General features: G+C 46.5%; 4 protein-coding genes across 4 annotated transcripts; 1 reads left to right on the top strand and 3 right to left on the bottom strand.

Moving 5' to 3' along the window:
* Window positions 1–481: 481 nt before the first annotated feature.
* LOC101775289 (eukaryotic translation initiation factor 3 subunit A) lies at window positions 482–7524 on the top strand. Its single transcript, XM_004968048.4, has 14 exons — window positions 482–633; window positions 828–908; window positions 1587–2068; window positions 2479–2694; window positions 2776–3144; window positions 3228–3257; window positions 3732–3959; window positions 4065–4226; window positions 4767–4988; window positions 5066–5266; window positions 5579–5782; window positions 5868–5948; window positions 6349–6550; window positions 6689–7524. Exons 2-14 carry the CDS (start codon window positions 863–865, stop codon window positions 7225–7227), a joined length of 2982 nt encoding a protein of 993 aa, XP_004968105.1. The 5' UTR covers window positions 482–633; window positions 828–862; the 3' UTR covers window positions 7228–7524.
* On the bottom strand, window positions 7405–10649 carry LOC111257232. Its single transcript, XM_022826437.1, has 5 exons — window positions 9927–10649; window positions 9601–9741; window positions 9412–9512; window positions 9081–9331; window positions 7405–8975 (listed from the first exon to the last, which is right to left on the bottom strand). The coding sequence occupies exons 1-5, from the start codon at window positions 10093–10095 to the stop codon at window positions 8888–8890; spliced, it is 750 nt and encodes a 249-aa protein (XP_022682172.1). The 5' UTR covers window positions 10096–10649; the 3' UTR covers window positions 7405–8887.
* A 1493-nt stretch (window positions 10650–12142) lies between these two features.
* LOC101763413 lies at window positions 12143–13429 on the bottom strand. The gene has a single exon (XM_004971554.1). The coding sequence runs from the start codon at window positions 13427–13429 to the stop codon at window positions 12143–12145; it is 1287 nt and encodes a 428-aa protein (XP_004971611.1).
* A 1391-nt stretch (window positions 13430–14820) lies between these two features.
* LOC101763009 (glyceraldehyde-3-phosphate dehydrogenase GAPC2, cytosolic-like) lies at window positions 14821–18005 on the bottom strand. Its single transcript, XM_004971553.2, has 10 exons — window positions 17135–18005; window positions 16789–16944; window positions 16605–16705; window positions 16369–16526; window positions 16226–16289; window positions 16059–16115; window positions 15904–15964; window positions 15749–15816; window positions 15346–15512; window positions 14821–15255 (listed from the first exon to the last, which is right to left on the bottom strand). Exons 1-10 carry the CDS (start codon window positions 17472–17474, stop codon window positions 15144–15146), a joined length of 1284 nt encoding a protein of 427 aa, XP_004971610.1. The 5' UTR covers window positions 17475–18005; the 3' UTR covers window positions 14821–15143.
* Window positions 18006–20425: the final 2420 nt, after the last annotated feature.

Below are 20425 nucleotides of genomic sequence, written 5' to 3'. Positions count from 1 at the left end.
CATGTACTCTTTTGTTTTGCTTAACCTTGTCAGCTTTTTTTCTACTCCTAATCATCCGGCAACTGACTTTTACAAAATCATACTGCATTACACACATAATTTCTTACATTTATCACAAGGACACCAAAAACTACATTGATTTTTTGAAATCAGAAAACTAAATGAGTCAATCTGGTTTCAAGAATTTTGGTAACTTACAATGGCCATACATGTTATTCCTTACGGATAATAATGTTTAGAAGGCCATCTTTCGCGGGCCTCTAGAAGGCCCAATTAAATGTGGGCCATTGTTTCCACTGCCCAATTCCTTCTGTTCCCCGATTGCAAAAACGTGGCCGCTGCGTTGCTACGGCTTGATCCCAACCGCCCATCCGGAGATCGGACGCCCCGCAGAGCCCCTTCACCCGAAAACCGACGCCCACAGATCCATCCACGTCGTGCCACAAAGAAGCTCCGACACGGCCGCCTCGCCTCGCATCTTATTCTCTCACCACCCTCGCGCACCCACGCAACCCTAATAAACCCCTCCCTCCCTCGCGCCGCCGCCGCCTCCATTCCCACTTCCAGATCCCCGCCTCCGACCCCGACGGCCACGCGTCGCCTCCCCCCGCGCAGGTCGCCGGCGATCTACAGGTAACCCCGGGCACCCATCGCTCAGTCTCATCGGGATAGTGGTTTCCGAGTCTTTTGTGGTGTTTCTCTGTGGATTCGACGACGAATCGATCTGTTGAGTGGGTACCCCTTGCTCGATGGTTTTCTCGCCACTGTTTTCGCGAAATCGTGACCTAATCCGGCTTTTGCCGTTTGGTTTTGTTGGTGCGGTGCAGGAGTAGATCGCCGCCACAGAACCCTCGCTGCGACCATGGCGACCTTCGCGAAACCCGAGAACGCGCTGAAGAGAGCTGAAGGTGAGTCGCTGGGACTTGGCTCGATTTCATCTGTCGATGCTGATTGTTGTTGCCGTGGTAGTCTTGCTGCGATGCCTACCGCGAGTAGGGTTCGTTATGCGCTTGCAAATTATGATAGCCATAATATGAAGCGTTTTATGTATTTGGTACCTTGCTCTGGTTGATGATGAAAGATTACTGGGATGAAGCCCTTAAGTGGCAGGTGCTAAACGTTAGGTTAGTTTGGAACATTGGCTACATTGAGGTTGTTCCATCAGATAGATAGGTCAGACTCAATTACTGCACATACAAATGTTAGCCTGCTGGCTTTTCTGTCTCATTTAGGTGGTGGTATAATGGTAACTGGGCCTCATTGGGCATTTTAGTGTTGATGACGCATTGTAGGTCATGCAATATGCTAAGACATGCCATGTTAGGTTTTGGACTTTTAGTGGATGTTGAAGTGACCAATGACTGTTATGCTTTTCTTCTTATCAATGTTTGAACTGGTAGCTTTCTTTTGTGGAAGGAAAATAGAAACCCCAGGATTTTACAACCTCAGTTTCATTTTATCTAAGCTGTTTGATATCTCTTTACTGGATGGCTCATGAAAACATCAAATTTCTAGACATGACTAGCCACTCATTTCGGGGCTGAAGATGTGCATCCATACTAATTGCTACCTGTGCTTTGTTTCAGAATTGATTCATGTTGGGCAAAAGCAGGCGGCGCTGCAGGCTTTACATGATCTCATTACCTCGAAAAGGTACAGGTCATGGCAAAAGCCTCTCGAAAAGATCATGATGAAGTATGTGGAGCTCTGTGTTGACCTGAGGAAAGGCAGATTTGCGAAAGATGGCCTTATTCAGTATAGAATTGTCTGCCAGCAAGTAAATGTGTCTTCCTTGGAAGATGTCATCAAGCATTTTATGCAGCTTTCCAATGAGAGAGCCGAACAAGCTAAGAGCCAGGCAGAAGCCCTGGAAGATGCTTTGGATGTTGAAGATCTGGAAGCGGATAAGCGTCCTGAGGACCTAATGCTCAGTTTTGTTAGTGGGGAGAAAGGAAAGGACCGATCGGACAAAGAAGTTGTTACTCCATGGTTTAAGTTCCTCTGGGAGACCTACAGGACAGTGCTTGAGATACTAAGGAATAATTCAAAGCTTGAAGCGTTGTATGCTGTAAGCTATTCTATTATGAGTATCATTATTTGTTTTTTATTACTTCTGTTGTGATACATAATTTTCTCTGGGTAATGGTATAACATGTTTACCATGCACAAAGATTTAGTTCCTGCAAGTTTTTCTTTGTTATGAATTCTCTACACTTCTTTTTCACTTCTGTCATGTTCAACAACAACCGTATTCGGATATATGTAGCTATAGCACCAGTTGTTCATCCGATTTCATCCTTTTTTCTGTTAATGTTACGTAGAAACTTTTGTCTTCTGGAGTCAATAGCTTAATGTATTATCTTATATATTCTGGTTTTAGTTTAGCATTGCTAACTTACCTTTTACTCATAAGTTTATTCCTTGTACAAATTGTTCTCCGCTAAAGTCTTTTTGTGACTGATCAACTTCCATATGCAGATGACTGCTCATAGGGCTTTTCAGTTTTGTAAACAGTATAAGAGAACAACCGAATTCCGTAGGTTGTGTGAGATTATCAGAAACCATCTTGCCAATCTCAACAAGTATCGTGATCAAAGAGATCGTCCTGATCTGACTGCCCCTGAAAGTCTACAACTGTATCTTGATACCCGGGTTGAACAACTTAAAGTTGCAACAGAGCTTTCCCTATGGCAGGTTTGTTCCAGAATTTACGTATTTTTCTCTATGCCATAAATGTCGGGTTCACTGAATTGTCACTGAGCCTACATCTTGCAGGAAGCTTTCAGATCGGTGGAGGATATCCATGGTCTGATGAGCATGGTGAAGAAAATGCCAAAACCTTCTGTTTTGGTTGTATATTATGCCAAGTTAACTGAAATTTTCTGGATATCTGATAGCCACCTTTATCATGCATATGCATGGCTCAAGCTTTTCAACTTGCAAAAGAGCTACAATAAGAACTTGTCTCAGAAGGATCTACAATTAATAGCATCTTCTGTCTTACTCGCTGCACTATCTGTGGCACCTTATGACCAGAAGTATGGTGCATCTCATCTTGAGACAGAAAATGAGAAGGAACGTTACATGCGGATGGCGAACCTTGTCAACTTTTCGCTAGATTCCAAGCGTGAAAATAGAGAATTGGTTTGTCCTCTAAACTGTTTGCTAATTAGAGAATATGTTTGGTAGCTTTTTCCACCCTTAAAGATCTCCTTTCCTTTTTGCAGCCTTCAAGAGCATCTCTTCTATCTGAGTTGGTATGTACTGACTAAATCATTTTCCGGGAACTGTTATTTTTCCTACCACTGTGTACTCTAGTTTTTTGGATGTGCTCTTTGTTATCACATTCATTCCCCTTTATGCAATGTGTTTTTTGAATTTAGTATCTTCTAAGTGTCTTGTACTTGCCTATAATATTGTGTTTTATCACTCTAGGCTGTCTTGCTCAGGAAAATAATTTTTCATGCATTTAATATTTTAAGTACTTTAAGCAGCTATGCAATGCCATAACACTTTGTCACTTTCAAAGATCCTTCTTGTGGCAACTGTGCTGTTAATGTTATCTTTATGTGATTGATGAGGGGTTCATTTGTAGCACTTCACATGATTCCACTTTTTACTATATCAGTTGCATAGCTGAGATATGAAAGCACTGCCTGTGGATCGTCAGTATAGAATCACTGTTTTGTTATAAATAGCTATCAATGTCTCTCTATTTTGACTTCTTGTAGGTGTCGAAAGGGGTGCTTTCATGTGCTTCCCAAGAAGTGCGAGATTTGTACAACCTTTTGGAACATGAGTTTCTACCTCTGGACCTTGCATCAAAAGTGCAGCCACTTCTTTCGAAGATTTCAAAGATTGGAGGGAAGCTTTCATCAGCTTCTTCTGTTCCAGAGGTTAAGCTTTCTCAGTACATATCTGCATTGGAGAAGCTTACAACACTGAGAGTGCTGCAGCAGGTCCTAATTCATGTTTCTGCCATATATTTGTACATGTAACTGTACCTTAATATTAATTTCTATGCTGCAATGATGGGTCTTAGCATTCTTCTTTTACCTTTGCAGGCCTCTCAGATATTCCAGTCCATGAAAATTGATATGCTCTCAAGAATGATCCCGTTCTTTGACTTCGCTGTTGTTGAAAAGATTTCTGTTGATGCTGCGAAGCGCAATTTTGTTGCTATAAAAGTGAACCATTTATCAGGAGCCGTTCATTTTGGTACTGTGGTAAGTTGTCCTGATTCCGCCCATTAGCAGTTTTGACGTGTTTTCTCACAGTTCACAGTTGTCTTTTTGTGGATGGCCTTTCAACCTTTTTGTATGTGATATTCTGATATAAGATATGCAATATATGCCTTTGATTCTTTTTATATTATTTGGTGTTTATGCTAGGGAAATTTTTCTTGGTGAATTTCATTTTGTTTATTGATAATTACAAGTATGCAGTACCATGTTTCAAGGCTTAGCACAGTGGTTTACATTGTCACATTGTTTGCTTAGTAACCTAACGCATTTCCAGTGGGACGCACAACTGGTACTCATCACCCACAATATGTATTCTGAGCATGTACTCCACTGCGGTATCCTTTTCTTGGGAAATATGTCTAATAAAGTTCTTCATTGTTTCCAAAGATAGTTGTGACATCTGGGAGATTTTGCTGGTTTTCATATGCGCTCGAGTTTACTTGGATTATGTATTATTGAATGCAGAGCTTCAATATTGAGATCGAACATTTAGTTTTTTATGACTGATTTTGCTTTATGTAGGACATCGAATCTGATGGACTAAGTGAACACCTCAGTGTTTTGGCTGATTCTTTAAATAAAGCGAGGAACCAAATTTGTCCACCAGTTAAAAAGCCATCTAAACTTGGTGAAAGTCTCATTAGTTTAGCTGGAGTAGTGGAGAATGAACACAGGAGGCTTCTTGCAAGAAAATCTATCATTGAGAAGCGCAAAGAAGACCTTGAGCGCCAAATATTGGAGAAGGTATACTATTTTATTACTATACAATCCGTGTTAGTTTTTGCTGTTTTATTTAGTTTTACTGATGCTCTCTTTTCCAGGAAAAAGAGGAGGAATCAAAGAGACTCAGTATTCAGAAGAAAAGTGCGGATGAGGAAAGGAATAGACTCCTCTATGAACAAAAGCAGAGGGAGCATGAGCGGATTCGTAGAGAAATAGAGGAAAAAAATAAAGCAGAAGCAAGAAAGTTGCTGGAGGACTTGACAAAGAAAGGAGGCAAAAAACATGTTGTTGTTGAAGGGGTAAGAAACTATTATTGCGTTCCTACCGCTGCTTGCTATGAGTTTCTGAAAACAACAGGTCCCTTGTTTGCTTATTGAAATTCTAGATCAGGTCTATATGGATTTTCATGTAGGATACGATGTTCAGCAGGTGATTAGATAGTCATCACTTTTTCATTTAAATGTAATATTCTCAGATTGGCCCATATGTAAATTTAGTACTGATGCTGAAGTAATTTTGACCACACTGCTAGAATCCTCTAGACTAATTGCTTGTTACTCTAATTAATGTACTATCTTTGAACTTTAAATGACTTGAATATTCTGATGTAGGAGCTTACCAAGGAGGCCATCATGGAATTGGCATTGAATGAACAGTTAAAGGAGCGCCAAGAAATGGAGAAAAAACTGCAGAAGCTTGCAAAAACAATGGATTATCTGGAAAGGGCAAAAAGGCAGGAAGAGGCTCCACTGATCGAACAAGCTTTCCAAAAACGCCTTGAGGAAGAGAAGATCCTTCACGAGCAAGAGCAGCTGGTCAGTTCTCTTCTGTTCTTTTGTTGTTTATATGCAGTGCAGATAACTGTCAGTACTCACTTTTGTCTTTAATTTCTGCTTGCAGCGGGAGATTGAACTCAGCAAGCAACACCATGCAGGTGACTTGCAAGAGAAAAATAGACTTTCTCGAATGTTGGAACACAAGGTTTGTATATTCCTCTTCGTTAAGCCTTATATTTGGTTATAATTCAACTTGTGATGCTGTTTTGATAAAGAACCAGCTTCTCTAATTCGAAATGGTTATTTTGATATACACTGCAAATGATTTGTACCATATAGCGGCGTGAATGTCTGGTTGCTTTATATGTTTAAATTGTGATGCTGTTCTGATCCAAAACCAGCTTCTATTTGTTATTTATAGAATGCCTTAGCCTATCATAAGGTTAGATTACTGAGTTTCAAATGCTGGAAACTGTGTATACTTATAATTTACATTTACAGAACATGATATTCAAATTTACATGTTTTTGTGTTTGTTACTTCAGATAATAACCTCTACCTTATCCCTTTGCTGTTTCTTCCTGATTTTTGTTTTGTTTTTGCAGAATGCTTTCCAGGAAAGAATCGTCCAACGCCGTGAGACTGAGTTTGGTCGTCTGAAGAAAGAGAGAGATGAACGGATCAATCAATTGATATCATCAAGAAAGCGTGAAAGAGAGACAGTAAGGAAATTGATGTATTATCTGAACCTAGAGGAACAGCGGATTGAAAGGCTTCGTGAGGAAGAGGAAGCTAGAAAACGTGAAGGTAAGTGAATTCTAAACTGATTACACGTATCGTTCATTCATTGTAATTGTTGGGTAGTACTCTTCAGCACCTTTTGGAACTGCAGGATTTGAATCCTACTTCCATATTGATTGTATTTTTTTTTCTCTAATAATGCAGAGGAAGAGAAGAGGAAGAGAGAAGAGGCTGAGAGGAAAGCTAAGCTTGATGCTATTGCAGAGAAGCAGCGACAGAGAGAGAGAGAATTGGAGGAAAAGGAAAAGGCGAGGAAGGAACAGCTCTTAAGAGGATCTGAGCCTGCGCGTGTTGCTGAGGCTGCCCCTGTTGCACAGCCACCTCGTGAGCCTGCAGCAGCACCTGCTGCTGCTGCAGCTGCTGCTGCAGCAGCTGCTGCTGCTCCAGCTCCTGGCAAATATGTTCCCAAGTTTAAACTTCGTGGCAGTGATAGCAGCAGCAGTGCTGGTGGCAGTCAGAGACCAGCAGATCTGCGTACACGCGAAGATGACCGTTGGGGACCACGTGAAGAGCGCCCTCGCCCTGATGTCCGTCCAGTCCGCCAAGATGGCCCTCCTGCGCGACAGGATGCACCTCCAGCAGCCCGCCCAGATGGCCCTCCGTCTACCGAGCGCTGGCGTGGATCAAGATTTCCCTCCAACTCTTCGTCCTCTTCATCAACCTGGGGGAGGCCACGGAACTGATGTGCTACTTCCTGAGATTTTTTTGCCGCCCGTCAATGTGGAGACTTCAGTGCACAATGCCAGCCAGTGATCTCGAGGAACATGGTTACTTGTTTGCTTTCTTATTGCGCTGACTGCACCTAAAATTTTGGAGCTAGTCTGTTAGGGCTACAGCACCTTTCCAGTCAATGTTTGACGTTCCAAGTTGCAGCACTCCATGCACATTCTGTCGTTATTTGTTAGTAATACTCGAACCGTATGTTTCTGTTGGTGCGCACCCCGCCTTTTGCTAAATGCAATCACTGTTTTCGTGCTGCCTATTATTCTCATTTGTTCTCATTTGTGTTGTATTGTGTTTCGCTGTGATCGTTTGCAGGACTTCTGGGAAAAGCTCTCCTTGCCAGCATGTATGACAGTCTCCGGAGATGTTAAAATAGAGTTTGGCCCTAAAACGTGTCCAGTTGGCCATATAACACGTTGTCTATATGTCCGGCACTCCATGCTTCCGTAGTAGTCCTGCCGGAGTTTGCGTCTCAATGGTCGTATGGTTTGGGCCTTTGGGTCTTTTACTCCGTCTCTCTGTCTCAGTTTTCTCGTCTCTGCTTGTATATTGTGTGTTCGCTGCTTGACCGCACACATGGAATTGCAAACTAATGAAAATCATCTTTGATTCAAAGGAGCGATTAGTGCTGAGCAAAGCAATACAAACATACGGCCTCCTTCGACGGAGCTTGCCCGTAAGAAAAGAGAGAGAATTGTACACCAAACTACATCGTGCAGGGCAATTGCCAAGTAATCTTCGGTCTCCGAGAGGGATGCAATTTGTTCGGAAGCTGGCAGCCCGAAGCAGCCGCTTTGTTTTGGCTCTGCTGGAATGGGATAAATAAAATACAGTAAGAGCAGAGGATCAAGGAAGTAAGGCTGCAGTTCTATGTATACATACTCCCAAGTGCACTGGCAAAATTCCTGAAGGGATGGGGCTTTGTTATTTGGTACAAGTTCGTAGTGTGATCTGTCATTTATGATTTGTGAAGGCAGGGGAAGATTGGATCATCTAATTGACCCTCTGCAAACAGAGCCTTTATTAACGGTATTCAGGGCAGAAAACGATCTCGGAATGGGCAGTACAGTGGTGGAAACGAATGCCTTGACTACAAGCAGCCGGTAACATCTTCTTGTTAGTAAATTGAAGAATCTGCTCGTTTCATGTCTAATTCTACACGCTTTGACGACCTTTGGCAACTGTTATATAGGAGGAGTTGATCCTTTGCAGGATAGTCTCCCATGGGCACACACAAATGAGTCCAGCAAACAATACAAACAATGTGCAATGCCATAATGCAACTACAAATAGTCGGCTGAAATCAGTGCAAGGCGTTGGTCTATGCTTTATCATATTCTTTGCTCCTGGCATTGCAGGGCAAAGAGCAAATTTGACATTTACAGTTACAGAAGGGATCCCAAGCAGGGACAGAACGTGCCGATCCCTATACTGAATCAGCACCAATATAGTATCAGAAACACTACAAGGGTTATTACCGGGACAGAACAACAAAGATATTCCAGTCAATCCACTAATCTCTACACTGCACCAACAGCAACTGTTTCTTGACAGACTGACTGTCAGTGGAGCAAACAAGTCCAAGATGCAGACACAGCTTCAAGTTGCAAAGTTCTCAGACTAACTCCAGTCGACAGCCTCCCATCGGCACGCAGTGGGCAATATCCACACACCAGCCAAAGATTCCTCTGAGTCGATGCGCAATCTCCTTATCATCAGCACAGAACCAATACATGTATATATATTAAAATCACATACATCATCATAGTTGCAGTTCATTTTGATACATTTTACTTTCACAATATAAACTTACCTGGTAGCAATACGGTTAGTGCTACTGTAGCATCCAGCCTTCTCTAACGTGACTTTGAGATCTACACTTGAATCATCAACATCAACATATCTATCGAAAACAGTGACTTCCATCTGTTCTAACAGAGCATTGATCTTAATTTTCTTATCCCCCTTCACACTGGTGTCTTTTGCATAATACCTTTTCTCAAAGACCGATGTCTGATGATCTTTCTTTGCAATACGTATGTTTGTACTTTTCCAAATTTCGACCTGAAAAAGCAACGATACAAAAATCATCTAGTGAAACTAAAATTAACAAAAGATAAATACAGTCCAGTGCTGGTATTTACCATACGATCAAGAGTCATTGAAGGGTCATTGATAGCAACAACTTGTACATCAATGCTCCGCAGTCCCATTTCGACAAGAATCCGACCAACTTGGGAAAATCCTAATCATCGTGTAACAGATTCAATCAGAAGATTTTGAGCCTTTGTGGTTATTTAGAGAATTATTTTGATGCAGCATATCATTTATACCAACTCTGATACTTGTTTCTTTACTACCAGAATCTTTGGTAGAATCTCTCATCTCTGCTTGGCTAGAAAATCCATGCAGACTACCAGCAGGATTAACCATGACAGGAACATTGTTGGATGGTTTCAGCACGATCTTTCTTTCTGCAATGAATAGAATCGGTTTAGACATCAAGAAACCGTAACTTCAGAGTTCAGAAGAAATCCAAGAAACGAAAAGGAAGAAAGAGACGGGGGAAGATGGAAGAGGCATGCAGATGAAAAAAAGATTCGATTCACGGAAATCCACATTTGCTTGCAGGAACATCAAGAACAGGAAGAGAAATCACCTCTTGCAGATGGCACGCGAATCTGCAGGATTGTCCAGAGTTGAATTACGTCATCCTCGACGACGGTGACGTCGCCAGACCATGAGCGGCGGTTCTTGCTCTCGAGCTTCGCCTGGTCGCCGACGGAGAAGCGAGCCCGGGACGTCTTGGCTGTCTTGAAGTGGACCATGCTCCAGAGCGGTTTTCCAGGCTCCACAAGGATCACGTGCCCAGGGTAAGTGAGGCCGCGAACGGAGAGGCTGATGGCCTCTTCCTTCAGGCTGGACGGGAACCAGGCGGCGGCGAAGAGAGCAGGGGAGGAAGAGGACGACGACGAGGAGCACGCCGGGTTTTTTTTTAAACGAACCGGCAGAGGAGAGCTGCCTGCTCCTGCTGTTGGAAGTTGGCGGCTTATATAGACGGCCGACGAGTACGCGAGCGGTGATCGGACGGACGAGCTCGTCGCCTGCCGTTGTGCTCGAACGGCCGAGATGAAGCCTCGCGCTGCTCCAGCGGCAGCGCTCGTCCAGGCGAAGGGGGTTGGCGGGCGTGCTCTCCGCCGCCGCCGCGGCCTCCGCGCGGCGCCGCTGGATCAGCACTGCCGCCGCGCCAGCCCACCGGCTCCGTTCGCCGAGAACCGTGCCCCCGTGGCCGTGGGCCGGCCCTTCCGTAGGAGCACATCGATCTCATCTGAGATTTGGGCGGCGGGAGGGAACTGGGCAAAGGGATGAGCACTAGCGGCGGGCGGGGAGGGTCGAGACTGCGGTGAGGTGGGGAAAACGAGTGAAGGGGTTTGGCTTGGCCTGCCGCCGTATGGATTCCGTTGGGGACGGAGCGAGGGAGGGAGGAGGACATTAATTTTGCCGAGTCAGTAATTTTTTTCAAAGATCTTTATGAATATTGAGATGATAGAGTTTTACGAAATGAGAGAGGAGTTTCATTCCATAAAATCCAGCAGGTACACTCACTAAGTTTACAGTCTCGGTAACAGTACAATAAAAATGTGCATTGAGACTGACCTAAAGCGCTTCCCCTCCTCGAGGAGGCAAGCCGAGCATAATGCTGTGGAGGCTGGAGTGTTTGAAAGAAAGGGTGGATATTTTCAGAAACAAAAAGTTTATGATCTTCTCTAGCTGCATATGTAAAATTAGATATCTAATTTTTTTACTAATCTGCCCATAAAGTTTTCTCAAGGGCTAAATATGGAAAGTCGACCTCTCCTCTTCCCTCCTTTGCATAGCCGATCGTGCTTGTTCCCTTTCGCCGCCTCCATCATCTTCATAATGACCGCTCCCTCTCCCTCCTCCATCTGCAATGGATGCCTCCGCCGAGCCTCGGTTGCGAGGTCTGGCAACGGCTCGCCTACATCTAATGTTGCCCTTCCCCGTCGGCAGGGTTGTGGGGCTCAGGGTGTGGGAGGGCGTGGGCGGTGAGGTCAGCAGCGTGCTGTTGGATGAAGCTGATGGGGCTGGCGGTAGGTTGGGCACAAAAATATCCTTGAACGATCGTTTACGTCCTGCGCATGATTTCATTCAAAAATCTAGATTTTTTCCCCTCATAGATTGGTATATTGAGTTCGTGAGGGAGAAATTTAAGTCTCACCTATAAGCATCACCCTTTAAAAAATTTAAAATATAATACGTATTTTAAAACATAGTTCAAATGTAGATGTACCTTTGTAAATGTATGAATGCATATTGTATACCATACTTATATATATACCTCCTAGCTATTATGGATGGTCACATCACGAGCGTCCATGTTGAGTCTCACGTGGACATGACCAATGGACGGGGGCGGAGCCAAGGGGCCTGGCAGGGGCCTTGCCCCCTTACGATCCATGTAACCAAGGTTACTATTTACTAAATCATCATTTATTTAAACTAATCACTAATTATTTAGGCTAATTACTATTCATTTAGCCTTCAAATAATATTTTTTTTCTTGTAATTAGTCTTCTAATTGTCCAATTTTAACTATCACAACCATCGTAGACATTATCCCAAACAAATCTATTATCTCTCGAGATGTTTTGGCTTGCCTTTATCCCTCTAAGTGTAATTCCCAGCTCTACCTCTGCCAATGGAGCTATGCTTTAATAGTAGGTCGTTTTGATTTCTCTAAGTATATAATTTTTCTATATACCTAAATATAGCTAATGTCTGCGTAGAAAAACTTTAAACCTCAAAAAACAAAAAAAATCTATAATTACTAATTATCGGCGGGACTTGCATGCATCATCGCATGGAAGGCATAATCCAAACGCACTTGTTAGATTCCAAACCCCAGTCCCCCTCCGCCTCGTAATTCCTGCACCTGCCCTCCCCCGTCGTCGGCCGCCTAATGTCGCCGGTGGCCAAGTTGAATACCCATGCGCCGCCTTCGCTGCACCGCGTTGATTCTGCGAAAAGAGAGCAGAGCGGGATGTTGGTGAAGTACACGGAGTCAGGCCTCAGCCATGCTCCGTCGTCGCCGTCCACGCGAACGGACAGCGTCTGGTTTAGGTCGCCGATGAGGAAGGAATAGCCGCGCAGGCAGGTCGCCTGAGCCCACGGCGACGACGATGACCCTTGCTCCGCGCAGCTCGGGTCGTAACGTTGCACGAGCATGTGCACGGCAGGCGGCGTGGAGTAGCACCGCTCGATCAAGCTGCACACCACGTGGAGCGCGCCGTCCCCGGCGAAGGCGAGGTGTTTGCGGCCGTAGACGAGGCCGGGAGGCATCGTGGGCGCGGCGAACGTGGCGAGCGGCGCCGGCGAGGGGGACGGCGCGGCCATGTCGATCACCCACACGTCGCCGCGCATGGTCATGTAGTAGAACTTGCCGCCGTGGTACGCGACGTCCAGCACGCGCCTCTTGTAGTGGCCGCCGGGTTCCAAGCAGCCGAGACCGGCGAGTGCGCACCAGCCGCCGCAGGCGGCCCTGGTGAACACTACGGCTTTGCCGCCGGCCGGGCGGTGGGTGCGGGTCACTACCGCGACGGCGAAGTCGTGCTCGGTGGGGCTGGGCGAGAAGGCCACCTTGTGGACAGTGTTGCACAGCGAGATCTCCTCCTCCTGGCTACCGTAGCACGCTGGCACGCGGGCCCAGCCCAAGGCGGCCGGCACGTCGACGCGCGCGCCCGTGAGCGGGTTCAGCAGCGAGAACCGGATGGCGTAGTCGCCGTCGATGTACGCGCCGGCGATCCACCCGCCGCTGGCGCCGACGCAGCGGAGCCCCGCTCCCCCCGGCGGCGTCCAGCGGAAGGCCTGCATGGTCGGGACGGAGAGGAGCGTGAAGGCGTCGGTGCAGCCGGAGCCGTGGGGGATGACCACCCACGGCGGCGGCATCCTCGGCGCCGCGCGTTGGTCCTGGAGGTCGTCGGCGGCTGCCTTCCACGAGTGGCACACGGCGCGGAAGCATATGCGGCCGGGGACGGCGCTGAGGAGCTCGCACACGCGTGCCAGGAGATCAGTGGGCAGGTCGGCCCAGTCGACGACGAGCGCCGGCGGAGGACCGGCCATCTGGCCGTCGTCGCTCGACATTGACGATGTTGCTTCTCCGCAGTCAAACTCGACGTACTGGTCTACTGATTGTTCGTAACAGAACTGCGTTATTGGATTGAATATCCCGGTATTTCCAAGTTATTAGATGCTTCAACCTACAAGGTTACGACTTACTACGACACGGATTGTACCTTTTTTTTTGAAATAATTGACACGGATTGTACTTACTTTATATAAAGTCTTATAAACAAATTTGGCCGCATAACGATCCGAATCCGAACTCAATTTGATGCACGGGGAAATACACGCCCAATGTCTATTGGACCAAAGGGCAAATGAATTTGTCTGCAACAGGAACTCTTTTCATCCCTCTTCGTTTTCACACTTTATACGTTTCTCCGTGTTCTACGTTACATGTCCGCCAACCTCAGTTTCCATTGATGTCACAAACCTAGCAGAGAGGACTAACGTGCACCAACACACGCTGATCAACAAGGAGTGTGGTATGGCTGAGTCGAGAGGTCCGGTCGCATTGATGTCCCAATCCAACCGATCGGTATGCGACTCATGTTGATGTTCTAATTCGAACAGCTAGAGAAGTTGTTTGAGATAAGTTCGGTGCGTGCTGGCGTCCCAATCCAGCCACCCGGTGAGGTCTTGTAGTTGTTTTGATTCATTTGTTGTTTGCCTAGCCATAAAAAAAAGAGAGACAATTGTAATGTTCGGCCTGTAGGCTCCGGCCCTGTTGAGACAAAAGCCCATAACCTGACCCAATCGAATACCCCTAACACAATACCAAAGGCATCCAGCAAACTACACCGTGCAGGGCTATTGCCAGAACAGGAATGTAATCTTCGGCCTCCAAAAGAAGTAGCGCAATTTGTTCTGAAACTGACAGCTTGAAGCAGTTGCTTTGTTTTGGCTCTGCTAGAATGGGAGAAATAAAATACAGTAAGAGAAGAGGATCAAGGAAGTAAGGCTGCGGTACTAGCATATTGATGGGGCTTTGTGATTCGGGATAGGTTCGTAGATGTGATTGGTGCAGGCAGGGGACGTTTGGATCATCTAATTGACCCTTTGCAAACAGAGCCTATCTTTACGGTGTCAGCGCAGCAACCGATCGATCTCGGAACGGGAATTGCAATGGTGGAAACGCATGCGTTGACTGTCAAGAAGACGGCAGCATTTTCATGTCTGCTTCTACACGCTTTAGCGACCTTTAGCAATTATGCCCGGGAGCTGATCCTTCGCGGGATAGACTCCCATGGCATGCCGGCAACTGTCCGGGTCTTTCAACAACAATAATAATAAAAAGAAAAGATAGACTCCCATGGCATCCGTCAGTCGAGCAAACAATAAAAAACAATGTGCAAGGTTATAATGCAACTGCAAGCAGTAAACTTAAATCAATGTAAGGCACTGATCTATGCTTTATCATTCAACTATACAAAAACTATTTGGCATCAATGTGACATAGCTCCTGGCATTGCAGGACAAAAGGCAAATTTGACATTTACAGTTACAGAAGGGATCCCAATAAGGGACAGAACGTGTCAATCCCTATACTGAATCGGCACCAACATAGTATCAGAATTCAGAAACACTACAAGGGTTACCGGGGCACAACTACAAAGATATTCGAGTCAATCCACTAATCTCTACACTGCACCAACAGCAACTGTTTCTTGACAGACTGCCTGTCATTGGAGCAAACAGGTCCGAGGTGCAGACACAGCTTCAAGTTGCAAAGTTCTCAGACTAACTCCAGTCGACAGCCTCCCACCGGCACGCAGCGGACAATATCCACACACCAGCTAAAGATTCCTCTGAGTCGATGCGCGCCATCCATATCATCAGCACAGAACCTATATATGTATATACATATATTAAAATCACATACATCATCATAGTTGCAGTTCATTTTAAAACATTTTACTTTTACAATATAAACTTACCTGGTAGCAATACTGTTAGTGCCACTGCAGCCTTCAGCCTTCTCTAACGTGACTTTGAGATCAACACTTGAATCATCAACATGAACCGGTCTATCAACAACAGCATTTGCATGAAAAAGCAAGCTTGTGGGTTGTTCATCCCATTCCTTGAAGACATTGCAGACAGCCTGAAGTTCAATTGAAAACCAATGTTTAATAATTGAAATGCCATAGATCATAGTTCGCAAATACAAGCAACGTCATATCAAAATCAAACGACATTTCCACGGATCAAAAATGCAGATTACTTAGGGAACCTCTATACCCTCTTGTATTAGAAACTGTCAGGTCTACTATATATAATGAAAGTGATAGATATTTAACAACAAGCAACAGAAATTCAGGTGAATGTAAGGTTGATTACCTTAGCTGCAACTGTGCTTCTGGTAACAATAGAAAAGGTAGCAGCCCGTTTTGCACTCTCCCTATTATCTGAAATTTGATATGAGACAAATATGATAGCATCAGGGTACAAAACATAATAAAACGTCTTTCACATAAATCTTGCGATGAATGTACCTGTGCTGAAGTGAAGTCTACTGATTGCTTCATCCACATGTAATCCAAAAGATATGATTTCCTACATTATTACATTTAATTCGTCAAAAAAGTTAACAGGCAAGAGGTGCTGGGCAGGAACCAAATACAGTTGGAGGAACAGAAATAGGAAATACCATGGGAAGGCATCTTAGGCAACTGTTCCAGTTTTCATTCTTGTCAGAGATCTGAGCCTGATATAAAGATGAGCAAGACATTTAGTAATTAAACACAATGATTGACAAGAAAACCACGCAGGGGAAACGAAACATGAAATTCAATAAGATCATGACTGAACATCCACCTTAACACTGTACTCCACCACGAAATCAGCATTCACTTGTTCCCAAGGAACTTGATTTTGTTCCCTAGAATGCAAAAACCATGTATTTCCAGCAGATCATTCATATCAAGAGACATAGCAACTAGACACAAGTCAGTCCGTACCTGAAAACAGTGACTTCCATCTGTTCCAACAGAACATTGATCTTAATTTTCTCACCCTCCTTCACACTCTTGTCTTTTTTATAATACCTTTTCTCAAAGACCAATGTCTGATGATCTTTCTTTGCAATACCTATGTTTGTACTTTTCCAAATTTTGACCTGAAAAGATATGATACAAAATTACCTTGTGAAACAAAAATTAACAGAACAGAACTACAGTCTGGTGCTGCTATTTACCATATGATCAAGAGTGATTGAAGGGTCATTGATAGCAACAACTTGTACATCAATGCTCTGCAGTCCCATTTCGACAAGAATCCGACCAACTTGGGAAAATCCTAGTCATCGTGTAACAGATTCAATCAGAAGAGTTTGAGCTTTTGTGGTTATTGTTTTAGATAAATATTTAGATGCAGCATACCATTTATACCAACTCTGATCCTTTTTGCTTCACTTTCTTTACTAGGATCTTTGGTAGAATCTCTCAACTCATTTCGACTAGAAAATCCAGACAGATTACCCACAGGATTAACCATGACAAGAACATTGTTGGCTGATTTCAGCAAAAACTTGCTTTCTGCAATGAATAGAACTGGTTCAGACATTAAGAAACCATAGCTTAAGAAGAAACCAAGAAACGAAAAAGAAAAAAGAAGTGGGGGAAAAAGAAGAGGCATGCAGATTAAAAAAGATTCGATTCACGGAATTCCACATTTTCTTGCAGGAACATCAAGAACAGGAGGAACAAGAACAGGAAGAGAAATCACCTCTTGCAGATGGCACACGAATCTGTAGGATTGTCCAGAGTTGAGTTACGTCGTCCTCGATGACGGTGACGTCGCCGGACCAGCAACGGCGGTTCCTGCTCTCGAGCTTCGCCAGGTCGCCGACGGAGAAGCGAGTTGGGGACTTCTTGGCTGTCTTGAAGTGGACCGTGCTCCAAAGCGGTTCTTCCTGGTCCACAACTTTCACGTGGGCGTGGTAAGTGAGGCCGCGGATGGAGAGATTCATGGGCTCTCCCTTTAGGTTGGACGGGAACCAGCCGTCGAAGAGCGCAGAGGAGGAGCCGGAGGAGGAGGAGCACGCCGAAGAAGAAGCGCGCTCCATTGTTCTGTTTCCGTCTGTCTGGTCCTATTGCTGCAATGAAAATTGGAAGTCGGCGGCTTATATAGACGGTCGACGAGTACGAGAGCTCTGATCGGACGGACGGCATTACCTGCCGTTATGCTCGGACGGCCCAGATGAAGTCTGGCGGACGGCCCAGATGAAGTCTCGCGAGACCCGACCGGCACTGGCCGCCGGCGTGCGGTGCTGCTCCTGGGCGTCGAGCGCCAAGGGGGTCGGCGTGCTCTCGCTCTCCGCCGCGGCGGCGGCGGCCGCCGCCGCCCGCGCCACGGGTCGCTCCGCGCGCTCCAGCTTGCCGTCCGCGCGGCGGCACCGCTGGACCAGCACCACCGCGCCAGTCCCCCGGCCTCGTTCGCCGAGCGCCGTACCCCCATGGGACGGCCCTTCCGCGGAGCCACAGGGGCACATCGATCTAATCTGAGATTTGGGGCGGCCGGCGACCAGAGAAGGGAGGGAGGAGCACGGCCTCTTGCAGTGGGGAGGAGGGGAGCAAAAAGTGAAGGGGCTCGTGGGTTGGGACTTGGCTTGCAGCCGTATGAATTCCATTTGGGAAGGATCGAGGTGCTAGTGCACCGAGCTGCTTTGGGAAGTGACTTGGAATAGCTACGATCGCACGACCGTTTGACTCCCAAGGATGGATGCACCATGATTTTGTTTAGTTTGTTTCATTTGGAATAGACATCATTTGTTGGGTTGGATCACGTTCGGGTTGGGTACAAAAAATTGTCAGGTTTTCCTTTCGGTCTGATCCGGCTTGACCCGACCCAATGTTTATAGTTCGAGCCTGACCCAAGACATGGTCGGGTCGGGGTAAACCTAAATTTTCTTTATATTTTTTTGGATTGGGTCGGTTTTTTGGATTTCGGTTAAAAAATAGTCCGTGCCTAGCTTGGTGTTTTATGACGGGTCGTAAATCATGACCCGTGCCGACCCAACACATTGATTAGGTTAGGTCAGGTCGGGTATTTTTTGGATGGGTCAGGTCGAGTTCATCGGTTCGACAGCTCATGATCGGGTCTGATTTCGAAGAAGGCTCTACATTTGTTTAAATAAACAACTTCCGACTTGTGGCTGCTTTGGCATAATGTTTATAGAATTTTGCTATATAGATCTGGGCACGTATTTGTCAGAAGGTATATGTCAAATTTATTAGCGTTTAATTTAATTGGGGATTCGTGCGGTCTTCTTTTTGTCCGATGAACTCGGCTCAGACTAGGGCTTTGGATGTTAATGGTTCAATCTGTCATAAGATAAGTAGAAAGTCCCATCTATACATATTATCACACTATATAATAATAAATATGATTTTTATGTGATATATTTATAATGTATATTCAAATAAAAGATTAATAACTGTCGTTGAATTTTATATTAGAACATTGTATAGAAAAAGCGATTGCATTCCTATTGCTTCTGATCAAAAAAAGTGCAAATGAAAACGCTCTCACACACACGCAGACCTTACACTTATAATCACATGAGAGAGATTATGCAATAGATTTTAAAATTGATGAAATCATCATAAATCATCATAAGTGCAACACCCACGGGTCGCCGTGGCTGCGCCCCCATGATTCTGCGAAAAGAGAGCAGAGCGGGATGTTGGTGAAGTACACGGAGTCAGGCCTGCTCCGTCGTCGCCGTCCGCGCGCATGGACAGCGTCTGGTTTAGGTCACCGATGAGGAAGGCGTAGCCGCGCAGGCACGTTGCCTGCGCCCACGGCGACGGCGGCGACGACCCTTATTCCGCGCAGCTCGGGTCGTAACGTTGCACGAGCATATCCACGGCAGGCGAGGAGTACCACAGCTGGATCGAGCTGCACACCACGTGGAGCGCGCGCGACGTCGCCGGTGAAGGAGAGGTGCCCAAATGGTGGCGGCCATCGACGAGGCCGGGCGCCATCGTGGGCGCGGCGAACGTGGCGAGCGGCGCCGGCGAGGGGGACGGCGCGGCCATGTCGATCACCCACACCTCGCCGCGCATGTTCATGTAGTAGAACTTGCCGCCGTGGTACGCGACATCCAGCACGACCCTCTTGTAGTCGCCGCCGGGTTCCAAGCGGCCGAGGCCGGCGAGTGCGCACCAGCCGCCGCAACCGGCCCTGGTGAACACTACGGCTTTGCCGCCGGCCGGGCGGCGGGTGCGGGTCACTACCGTGAAGGCGAAGTCGTGCTCGGTGGGGCTGGGCGAGAAGGCCACCTTGTGGACAGCGTTGCACAGGGAGATCTCCTCCTCCTAGCTAATGTAGCACGTTGGCACGCGGGCCCAGCCCAAGGTGGCCGGCACGTCGACGCGCACGCCCGTGAGCGGGTTCAGCAGCGAGAGCCGGATGGCTCGCGCGGTCGCCGTCGATGTACGTGCTGGCGATCCAAACGCCGCTGGCGCCGACGCAGCGGAGCCCCGCTCCGCCCGGCGGCGTCCAGCGGAAGGCCTGCATGGTCGGGACGGAGAGGAGAGTGAAAGCGTTGCTGCAGCCAGCGCCGTGGGGGATGACCACCCACGGTGGCGGCATACTCGGCGCCGCGCGTTGGTCCTCGATATTGTCGCCACACGGCGACGGCATCCTCGCCGCCGCGCGTTGGTCCTGGAGATCGTCGTCGGCTGCCCTCCAGGAGCGGCACGCGGCACGGAAGCAGACGCGGCCGGCGACGGCGCGCTGAGGTGCCGGCACATGCATACCAGGAGATCGATGGGAAGGCCGGCCCAGTCGACGACGCGCTCCTGCGGAGGACTGGCGGCTGTCTGGATTAATAAAATTGAAGATGGCAAGAAAAAAAAATGACAGCCTAAATTATTATTTTATAACACAGAATTAAGTGGTAGTATCATGGATTAATAAAATTGATAACGTGTTAAGGCCACAGCCCTCCGGTTGTTTGTTTCCGAAATGTAATACCTATGAAAACTGAACCATGTGCGTGTGCCCGGGAGG

The sequence above is a fragment of the Setaria italica genome, chromosome V (genome assembly GCF_000263155.2).
Source record: "Setaria italica strain Yugu1 chromosome V, Setaria_italica_v2.0, whole genome shotgun sequence".
In the NCBI taxonomy this organism is placed as follows: Eukaryota; Viridiplantae; Streptophyta; class Magnoliopsida; order Poales; family Poaceae; genus Setaria; species Setaria italica.
Note: the sequence above shows the minus strand (reverse complement) of the source record. Positions and strands in the feature narration are given on the sequence as shown.

Bases quoted from the DNA above. Each gene is read 5' to 3' on its own strand.
- LOC111257232 (XM_022826437.1), bottom strand. From the start codon at position 10,095: ATGGTCCACTTCAAGACAGCCAAGACGTCCCGGGCTCGCTTCTCCGTC. The intron at 9,513-9,600 runs GTATAAATGATA...CACGATGATTAG, and splicing joins AGAAACAAGTATCAGAGTTG to GATTTTCCCAAGTTGGTCGG. The intron at 8,976-9,080 runs GTAAGTTTATAT...GCTGATGATAAG, and splicing joins ACTAACCGTATTGCTACCAG to GAGATTGCGCATCGACTCAG.
- LOC101775289 (XM_004968048.4), top strand. From the start codon at position 863: ATGGCGACCTTCGCGAAACCCGAGAACGCGCTGAAGAGAGCTGAAG. The intron at 3,258-3,731 runs GTATGTACTGAC...GACTTCTTGTAG, and splicing joins CATCTCTTCTATCTGAGTTG to GTGTCGAAAGGGGTGCTTTC. The intron at 5,267-5,578 runs GTAAGAAACTAT...ATTCTGATGTAG, and splicing joins AACATGTTGTTGTTGAAGGG to GAGCTTACCAAGGAGGCCAT.
- LOC101763009 (XM_004971553.2), bottom strand. From the start codon at position 17,474: ATGGAGCGCGCTTCTTCTTCGGCGTGCTCCTCCTCCTCCGGCTCCTCC. The intron at 16,527-16,604 runs GTAAATAGCAGC...ATATCTTTTCAG, and splicing joins CAATCACTCTTGATCATATG to GTCAAAATTTGGAAAAGTAC. The intron at 16,116-16,225 runs GTGGATGTTCAG...TCTTTATATCAG, and splicing joins TGGTGGAGTACAGTGTTAAG to GCTCAGATCTCTGACAAGAA.
- LOC101763413 (XM_004971554.1), bottom strand. From the start codon at position 13,429: ATGTCGAGCGACGACGGCCAGATGGCCGGTCCTCCGCCGGCGCTCGTC.